This window comes from Marmota marmota, unplaced genomic scaffold (genome assembly GCF_001458135.2).
Source record: "Marmota marmota marmota unplaced genomic scaffold, marMar, whole genome shotgun sequence".
Classification (NCBI taxonomy): Eukaryota; Metazoa; Chordata; class Mammalia; order Rodentia; family Sciuridae; genus Marmota; species Marmota marmota.
Window position 1 is genome coordinate 11,298,680 of NW_026000229.1, and position 10,064 is coordinate 11,308,743.

General features: G+C 46.3%; 1 protein-coding gene across 2 annotated transcripts; it reads left to right on the forward strand.

Annotated features, from left to right (window-relative positions):
* The first annotated feature begins 1,193 nt into the window (after positions 1-1,193).
* On the forward strand, positions 1,194-6,376 carry Larp6 (La ribonucleoprotein 6, translational regulator). Of its 2 annotated transcripts, none has more exons than XM_015480066.2 (2): positions 1,194-1,545; positions 4,779-6,376. In XM_015480066.2, exons 1-2 carry the CDS (start codon positions 1,279-1,281, stop codon positions 5,844-5,846), a joined length of 1,335 nt encoding a protein of 444 aa, XP_015335552.1. In that variant the 5' UTR covers positions 1,194-1,278; the 3' UTR covers positions 5,847-6,376. The 2 variants fall into 2 exon arrangements, with proteins under 2 accessions (XP_015335552.1, XP_048649019.1); XM_048793062.1 differs by having other exon boundaries at positions 1,207-1,512.
* Positions 6,377-10,064: the final 3,688 nt, after the last annotated feature.

Sequence of the window (10,064 nt, forward strand, 5' to 3'; positions counted from 1 at the left end):
TAAAAGCTGAACTCCCACAAGTAAGACGTGCCAGGAAGAAGGCAGTGTGCTCTCTCCGTCCCACTGGCGCCTACGCTGGGGCCTCCCGGCTCTCCTCAGGTCTCCCATGCCTGCTTTCCTCACCAAAGGTGAACCTGTCTCAGACTGGATTGAGAAGAGGAGGTCTGTCCGGCCAGGCTTGTGCAGATCTCCCCGGGGCACACCTCCTCTGCCCACCTGTTCTGTGCCTCAGACATCACCAAAGAGCTTGTTTATCACATTCAGATGCCTCTTCTCCATCGTGGTCTTCTTGCCCTGCTGCGGGATCTGGCACTGGTGACCACCTTCTTGATGCTCTCTGCCCTCCTGGGCTTAGGTGACTTTACTTTGATGATTCTTCTGCCCATGTGTCTTGTGGTCGCCTCTTTCTCCTCCCATTTCTAAGGTACATATTCCCCAAAGCATCTGCCCTTGACTCTACTTTGGGTCACATCCAAACTGGATTCCTCAGAGACAGTGAGCAGATGGCTACAAAGGAATAAATTATGTCCCCAGTGAGCTAAGAAACCAAGTTTCTCTTTATAACCAGTGGGGAGGATCTTGTTACAGGACCAAGTTACTCTGCCCCACTGTCTCCCAGCTACTGGATTCGAGGGTGGGCACAGTGAAGAGGGAAGAACAAGAAGTCTGTGTGAAAAGCATTTGGCTGATGGCAGAACACACATGAATGTCAAGAGTGGGAGTTGTTATTATAATGATCCTCCACACTCGGTAAAAGCTTGATTTTTTAGGTGTTTGGAGACAAAACCCAACCTTTTATGGCTACTTGAGGAGTCTAGTTCACTCAGTGCCTCTGAGGAACCCAGTTAGGGCATAACCTAGTCCCGGTACCTAGGGCCGCCATGACAAAGAGCCCCCAACTGGGTGGCCTAGAACAGCAGGCACGCGTTGTCTCGTGGTTCTGGACGCCCAGAGTCTGAAGCCAAGGTGTCTGTAGAGCTGTGCTTCCTCTTCAAAGTGCTGGGGAAGGGTCTGTTCCAGGCTTTCCCCCAGCTTCCAAGAGCAGCTTGCGCTGATGTTGGTTTCTGCTGCATTACCCCCACCTCTGCTCCACCTGCACATGACATTCTCTGTGTGCGTCAGTGTCCATATCTGCCCTTTTAATAAGGACCCCAGTCATATTGAATCAGGGGTCCATGCTACTCCAGTATGACCTCATCTCTACTGATTCCTTCTGCCATGACCCCATCTCCAAATAAGATCAACTTCTGAGCTTGTAGGCTAGGACTTCACCTAGGAATGGTGGTTACAGGGCCCAGTTCCACCCCTAATTCAGTGTCTCTTTCTGGCCTCAGCAGCACCACTACGAGTGGGGGCGAGAACGAACACGAGGACCTGGAGCAGGAGTGGAAGCCCCCGGATGAGGAGCTCATCAAGAAACTGGTGGATCAGATCGAATTCTACTTTTCTGATGAAAACCTGGAGAAGGACGCCTTCCTGTTGAAGCACGTGAGGAGGAACAAGTTGGGCTACGTGAGCGTCAAGCTGCTTACCTCCTTTAAGAAGGTGGGGTGGATCCTCAGAAGCCACTTCTGGGATCTCAAGGGTGCTGGGGGTTGTGGCAGTCACCTTTTTTTTTTTTTTTTTTTTTAAGCCTCCCTAGAACCCTGTTGACCAGCCATTTTTTATTGACTCTGAGGCATTAGAAAAATGATGAACAGAATGGATTTAGGGTCATTATTAACAATATACTTGCACACTCTGAAAAGGGTCCTGGGTGTTGGGCCAAGTCTCAGCTGTCCAGTTATGAAACACTGTGACTTGTTCATAGTTGAGTGCCCAGGAGGTGGCTGCACCAGGGCAGGGGCACTCGAAGGCCTTAACAGATATCCAGAGCCTAGAATTACACACAATCTAGGCTTTTCATTTGTCAAGTTGAATATAAAAAGGGAGAGAGTGAGCACCCAGAACCAGGGAGCTGAGCCTCTCCAAGACTCCAGGTCCTCACCTATACCACAGAGAGATGGGATGTCTGAGAACTGCTGAAACTGAGCAGCAGACTGCTTGTCCCTGTTGTGCCTACCCCAGCATTTGGGCTCTGAACTCCCTGCTTCTCAGGGAGTTGACAGCCCAGTTGGAATAAGAACTCTATGTCTCCCTTGGGGCAAGTGTATTTACTAGAATGGAAAAGAACCACACGGCCTGTTGCATAATGGTCTGTGTAACAAGTGGGTCCTAGCCAAGTTGCCTGTGCACTTTGTCAGAGAGCACTGGGGAGGAGCTTCGCTCCTTAGAGCCCTTCTCTGCCTCACCCACGAGTGTGCTCTTTCTCTCTCTCTCTCTCTCTCTCTCTCTCTCTCTGTCTCTCTCTATCTCTTCTTTATTCATTTATCATTCTATTTGCTGAGTGCCATATTATGTACAGGAGGTACAAGATGAATTTGGGGTTGGGGCTGAGTGGTAGAGCACTTGCCTAGCATGCGTGAGGCACTGGGTTTGATCCTCAGCACCACATAAAAATAAATGAATAAAATAAAGGCATCTGTTTATCAACAACTACAATTTTTTTTTAAAAAAAAGATGAATATGGTATTCTTTCTGCCCTTGAGAAGCTCACCAGTCAATAAAGAAGAGAGACCTGTGGCATTTTACCACAGAACCCGTTCTACAAAAGACTGAAGAAAGTATTGCTAGGAGTTAGTTGATCAGAGCAAGTAACCCTGCTTGGAGAATCGAGAACTCTCCCCAGGGGTGTGAGATTGGGATAGGATCTTGGAGGATGAGCAGGAGTTTTCAGGGGACAGGAGAAGGGGAAAGGAATTGCATGTCCAGAGAACAGTGAGAAAGCTCTCCCATGAAAAATGTTTGCCAGGGATCCCAAAATGAAGCCTCCAGTAGAACTGCCCTGCACATTCCTTTAGTGATCCCCAGGGACCTCAAGAGCCAGCTTGTTTTTCTTTCCTTTTTAAGCTTCCATTTGTGGATCTATTCAGGAATGTTCTTCTCTGTTGAAAATCAGCTACAGAATACAGACAGATGCCCTAACACCCCTTAAATAAAAACTAACACCCTATTCATTCAAAGGGTTTCCTGCTAATCATAATGGGAAGCATGTGACAAAGGTTGTAAACATAAGAAAATTACAAAGTTTCTGAAAATATTGTAGAGTTCTTCTAGAAATTGCACAAGGGTAGAAGCTGCCTGGTTCCTTTTCTAAGGTGGTACCTGGACACTCTTAGTAACAGGTCAGTACACAGGCCTAGGATGCTCAGACTCTAACAGAGCTTTCCTAGAGGACCGTGCTGCTGGCTCTGAGGCCTGTGGTTCTGCCAGAGCCTGCTTCTCCCTCCTTAGGATGTGGTCTTCCACAAACTTCTCAGCCCTCTGAGTAAGGCAGCATTTGCCTTCCCCCAAGTACTCCTTACTCAGACTTCAGGCTTAGGAGGCAGTTGCTTCTTCTCTCTGAAGTGTACCCTCCCTACAGTTTTTTGAAAAGGTTCCACCATGTCTCACCCCAATAGAGCCATTGCCTGGCTTTCCCACAACGTCACCATGACCAGCAATCATCTTTTTCACACCTAAGCCTGCTTCTCCTTGGCCCATGTCACAGTGATCACCCCATTGATTCTGTGTGTAGATGATTTGTGATTCCTGCAACATAAGCCTAAGTCTGGCCATTTCCTCCAAAGGGACATTGTAGAGTGGACAGTGCTCTCAGTCCAGAGCCTGTCCATTTTCAGGTTCTCCCGTGGTTTCCCTGTCCCACCCAGTTAAGTGAGCCTTCCTTTCTTGATTTCCATGAAGTTTCTGCTGTAGGCTTAGGGGCACCTGGAGTTCCCAGTTCCTTTGCAGAGCAGCTTCACTGGCCTGGCCTCAGAGGACTCTATTTCGCCACTCTTGGCTCAGGTCACCTACCCCACCCACCTTCACTGTTTCTTTGGGATGATTCATTCTCCCTGGCTTTCCCTTCACCGGAAGTGGGCCTCTAGAAAATTACTGTTTTACAATATAAATATAGCTTTCATATACTGCAACATCAACATGCACAATTTCCATCAAGGGAGGGGGAGGGAGGGATTATTTCATCATTCTTTAAGAGGCTTAAGCTGGATTTAAGTCCCAGTTGAAGCAGTCCATGTCATTTTCCAGAGATATTGCAGAGAAATAGAGAAGATCTTTTGGGACCTTCTCTGTATCAAATGCAGAAATACGACTTCAGAGAAGTGTTTGAATGTCACAATCTCCAAGTCCTATCAAAACAATAGCACCTAAAATTCGAAATAAAACCAGCACATGATTATTGAATATTCTCTGGGAGCAAGGCACTAGTCTAAATTTTACATGTAATGGTGTGCGTCTTTATGTGTAAATGTGTATTTTTATTCATTCAATCTTCATGACACCTGTATGGGGTAGACACTACTAACATTTCCAATTTACAAATGAGGAAGCTGAGGCACTAAGAGGCTGAGTGTTGAGGTCTTGTTGCCAGTTGGAGGTGAGCCTTAGATCTATATATACAACAGCCTTGATCCAACCTACAGGTTTAACTTGTACACTTGCGCAGAATTAAATATTTCCACTGTCATGGAATGTCCTGTTGGACAGCTCTGAACTGTGCTGCCTGATGTAGACGTAGAAAGTATTTCCATTCATCAGATATTTGAGTGCCCACGCAGTCAGGTATGAGTCTAGATATTAGTATTACAGGCATGAGGGAGAGAAGGAAGGAAATTCAGTATGCTTAAATGTAGACAAGGACATTAGGTACCATTTCAGGTTTGCTGTATGTTTTTTAGGTGAAGCATCTCACACGGGACTGGAGAACCACAGCACATGCCTTGAAGTATTCAGTGACCCTTGAGTTGAATGAGGACCATCGGAAGGTGAGGAGGACCACTCCCGTCCCACTGTTTCCAAACGAGAACCTTCCCAGCAAGATGCTCCTGGTCTATGATCTACACTTATCCTCCAAGCTGTGGGCTCTGGCCACCCCCCAGAAGAATGGAAGAGTGCAGGAGAAGGTGATGGAAAATCTTCTCAAGCTCTTTGGGACTTTTGGAGTTATCTCATCAGTGAGGATCCTCAAACCTGGAAGAGAGCTGCCCCCTGATATTCGGAGGATCAGCAGCCGGTACAGCCAGGTGGGGACCCAAGAGTGCGCTATTGTGGAGTTTGAGGAGGTAGAAGCAGCTATCAAAGCCCACGAATTTATGATCACAGAATCTCAGGGGAAAGAAAACATGAAAGCTGTCCTGATTGGTATGAAACCACCCAAAAAGAAACCTTCCAAAGATAAGAACCATGATGAGGAGCCCTCTGCCAGCATCCACCTGAACAGGTCCCTGAACAAGAGGGTGGAGGAGCTTCAATACATGGGGGACGAGTCTTCTGCCAACAGCTCCTCTGACCCTGAGAGCAATCCTACATCTCCTATGGCTGGCCGACGGCATGTGGTCACCAACAAGCTCAGCCCTTCTGGCCACCAGAATCTCTTTCTGAGCCCAAATGCCTCCCCGTGCTCAAGTCCTTGGAGCAGCCCCTTGGCCCAACGCAAAGGTGTTTCCAGAAAGTCCCCACTGGCTGAGGAAGGTAGACTGCACTCTAGCACCAGTCCGGAGATCTTCCGCAAGTGCATGGATTACTCCTCTGACAGTAGCGTCACACCCTCTGGCAGCCCCTGGGTTCGGAGGCGCCGCCAAGCTGAGATGGGGACACAGGAAAAAAGTCCTGGGGCAAGTCCCCTGTTGTCTCGGAAGATGCAGACTGCAGATGGGTTACCTGTAGGGGTGCTAAGGCTGCCCAGGGGCCCTGACAACACCAGAGGATTTCATGGTGGACATGAGAGGAGCAGGGCCTGTGTATGAATGCCTTCTATTTTTAATACCAGCTCCGTTGAAAACCACCTGTGTTTTCAAGGTTCTGACAAATACCTGGCATGACATAGAATGGAATTCAGTCCTCTTTGCAAGATTTTGTATACATGTAGACCTCTTAATTTATATATTTGTAAGGCATATAAATTGTCTGGTACCCTATGGTTTTGAGATCATCTTCTAGTTCATATCACCCATTTGTCCCAGCATGGCCATTATTTGGATAGTGCCTGATGTGTGTGTGTGTGTGTGTGTGTGTGTGTGTGTTTAGTGGCTCTGAAAGGCTGTGGGACAGAGGGTGCCTGGAGAATGTCTAACAGGTCCCATTTTGGAGACTGTTTCCCCACCACCACCCTGCAGTGATTGAGTTGTCCTTGGTAGGCCATACTAGGGCTTCCTAAGAGCCAAGATGAGTTTTGTTGTTTAATGACAAATAGATAAACTTATAGCATGGTGTCTTGTAGGACCAAATGTATGTTCCCTGTCAAGTGAATAAATAATTAAACACCCACTGGAGTGTTGACTCTGAAGTCATAGATTGTGCCTGACAAAAATTGTTCCCATCTGAAAAGGCTGTGGGTGTTGTGTCATGAGGCCCTGAAAAGCTCAGCAGGGATACATTTTTTCAGTGTACTCCAGGGCAGCCCTGAGCTCTCCTTGGAGCTTCCGCAGGTGAGAGTTCTCTCATCACAGTGAATCTCACTGAGCAGGCAGCTTAGCACCTCATGATGTTTCTCTAGGTAGGGTCCTAAACCAGCAACAATGACATCACCTGGAACTTGTTAAAATGCAGATTCTCTGTCCTGCCCAAGCCTACTGAACAAGACACTCTGGGACAAGAACCTGGAATGTGGGTTTTGACAAGACTCCAGGTGATTCTGTTATATGCTAGAGTGAGGACCATTGGTGTAGACCAAGGTTGTGGGTCTGGAGGTGTCAGTTTGACTCTATTTGTGACCTTGGGAATGTACTAACCCCTTGAGCCTCCTCATTTCCCTGGGAAGTGCTTCGTCAGGATGCCCATCTCTGGAATGCAGTTGGCCCTCTGTAACTGCAGCCTTTCCCTTCTCACATGGGTTAATGTCCATTATCATCTGGGAGTAGCAGAAAGAGCACTGGCCTCAATTCCAGTGTTGACTTCCCATCTACTATTTTAGGGTTTTAATAGAACTTGTGGATAAGTATTGGACAGTGATTATTTGCCTGGAACTGTACTAAGAACTTTCCATGCATGATCTAATTTAGTCCTCCCAACAGCCACATGACAAAGGTCCAGGTATTCTCTCTCTCTTTTATATGCAAAGAAACAGACTTCATGTGGGTAACCAACTCAGTGGAGTAAGCTGGACTCTGGAGCTCACACTCTTAGCCACCAGATGGTTCTCTACATTGGGAGTCTCACCATCCAAATTCATAAGATGCAAACCAAAGGTGCTAGGATTTGCTGAGCGCCCCCCCCCCATGTTGTGCTAGGCATTTGTTAGACCTCATATAGGATTTATATCAGTTTTACACAGGAAGCTGCTGAGAAAGGATAATAACGCTCACTTCAAACAATTGTGAAAATGGAAGAAGCTATTTAATATAAAGAAGTAAATTTTAAATTATACAGTTCTGTATCAAGAGCAGGCAATTATTATTTGGTTAGTAGGATGATATGTCCCTTAAGGGTCAGAAGAATTCCTGCCAACTGGTAAATGCCTCCATTTTAAGATTTGCCCTTTCCACTACTACCTGCTGTAGGTAGCCCAAGGGCTTGAGTCTGGACCCCAGGCCTGCAGTGAGTGGCAGCCCCCTCCAGCCTCCTCCCTGTGTCTCACCCCCTACCTCTGTTCCCAGTGTCCCTGCCTGATCCACTAGCTGCTCCAGGGCCACCAGGCCATCTGGGCTTCCCAGTGCTTCCCAGAGTGGTCTCATCCATGCCACCCTTTTCTGTTCTAACACACACACTGCAGCTCTATTTTAGATAAGTTCCCATGGAGCATGATTACTTTTTAAAATACCTACACTTTCACCTTTATATGTGAAGACAGATGAACTTGGCCTTTCCTCTGTGGTATTGTCCTGTATGGTGTTATCAAAGAGCCCTGAATTTTGAGTCAGCAGCACTGAACTCTAGTTGTGGCTTTTCTAGTGAATAATTGTTTGACCTTGAGCAAGTAATCTCTCTCTTTGATTCATGTTTTCCCCATCCAATCAGTGGCTAACAATCAGATGTTCCTTAAATAACACCCACCTATGGGCAAAGTGCTTTATGAACTGGGAGAGAAAGTACCTGAAAAGCACTTTGCAGATGTTGGTCATTACTCATTCTGCTCTCTGATGATCTCCTCCAAAGACAAACCTTCCTCCTTCTTTCCATGTGGTTTTTCACCCTAGCTTCATGCTAGAATCACCTGGAGAGCCCACCCCATGATGTTCTGATTTAACAAGTTCTGGGTTGAGGCTCCCTCTGGGATTGTAATAGGCAGTCAGCAATAGAAGCTCTGGCCCATTGCAATGAGGACGGGAGCCTTAGGGACATTTGTTCCTTTGTCCTCTTTCTAGGGCTTGGTCCTGGTCTCTTCTGTAGACTTCTCCATGTGGTGCTTATAGTAGTCCAGGGGCACCTTGTTGACGAACCTGCTCTTTCTAAGTCTCTGGCCAAAGCTTCAACTGCAGCATGGTCTTCCTGTTTGCTAGCATGAAGCCTTTCTTGAACAGCTTGACTGGGAAATCCAGCCAACAGTATTTTTACAGATGTTTCATTCTTTTTAATGAAAAACAGCTCCCTCTCTGCACTGGGACATGAAGCCTGCTGGACATCTCCCCTTGAAGTGCTGGCAGAACGTCCTCACTCAGAACACGTCCAAAATACCACCTTGTCTGCCACCCCCTGCCTCCACATAATGTGCCCACCTGCTTCCTTTCTTGACTTCCCATGTCAGTCATTGATGTCACCATCTCCTGAGCCACCCAGACTGGAAAAGAGACTGTGTAAAAAATGTGGAGAACACAGGCTCTGGGGTTCGCCTGCCTGGGTTTAAATCCTATTGACTGTTAACAAATGGCTTAGCCTCTTTGTGCCTTGTTTTCTTTCCCAGAAAAGGTGAATAATAATTTCTACCTTCTATGGTTTGTTAGGATTAGGTGAGTTGATATCTGAAAAGCTTGCACATGGTAAATGCTCAAAGACTGTGAAGCTGCCGTGTTTATACCTTCTGTTTCCCACTCTCTCACATTCACACAAGAAGCCGGAGTTATTGATTCTTGCTCTGAAACATTTTATACCTGCTTCCTCCTCCCTGAGTGCTTGACTTGTCCCACTCACACTTCTCCTAAGGTCTGCCTGTCCAGCCCTCCTTAATTCTTCCCATCATACCACCTTATTCATCTTACTAAAATAGAATTCTGGTCACATAACTTCTTTTTTTTTTTTATCACATAACTTCTCTACTTAAAAAAACAAAACAAAACAAAAATACTGGCCACCTCTTTCTATACATAAGGGGAAAAAAGAGACAAACTGCCCCGTATCCCCTGACATGCTGTGCATCTTGTGGAAAAGACCCTCTGAATTATCACTCAGTGGGTCCACATCCGGTTGGAGTGTAGGGCAATATCCTGAACTGTCAGGCCAGAGTCATAACCGAAACATGTCTGTGTCTGTGTCTCATTTACTCTTGCATCACTCCAGGGTGTGGCTGGGTTGAAAACAGCTCTGTTTGGTTTCTGCCACACAAGACTGAAACATGTGAACAAGTATTTTTTGAAGACACATTATTTATTGATTATTTTTAAATGCTTTTCCCTAAAACATGAAGTAGCTTTTTCCAGTAATTTTCATTTACATACGCAGCTCCTTGTAAGTTGTAAACATGTTGAAAAAAACTCAGAAACTAGCAGCAAAGATTCGAGGAGGAAAGGATTGAAGCAGCAAGAAATGTCAACTTATTCTCAATACCAACACAGATCTTGGTGTGTGCTCACTTCTTCATGGAAAAATAATCCCGAAGACTACAGACTTAGTACTTCATCCTTATAAAGCATCCTTATAAAGCCTCAGGATTAGCTCTCTGTGACTTTGTCAGTGGGGATGAGGTTTGCCAGCCACTCAGTGGTCTGGGAGCTAGAATAAATGGGATATGGGGTGGGAGGGTGCTCATCTGGTGTGTGTATAACGGCCATGGGCAAACCAGCTACCTTCATTTAGACCAATTTCTATGTATG

Excerpts from the sequence above, each read along its gene's own strand:
- Larp6 (XM_015480066.2), top strand. The coding sequence starts at position 1,279 with ATGGTGGTTACAGGGCCCAGTTCCACCCCTAATTCAGTGTCTCTTTCT. Across the intron at positions 1,546-4,778 it reads TGCTTACCTCCTTTAAGAAG|GTGAAGCATCTCACACGGGA; the intron begins GTGGGGTGGATC and ends TATGTTTTTTAG.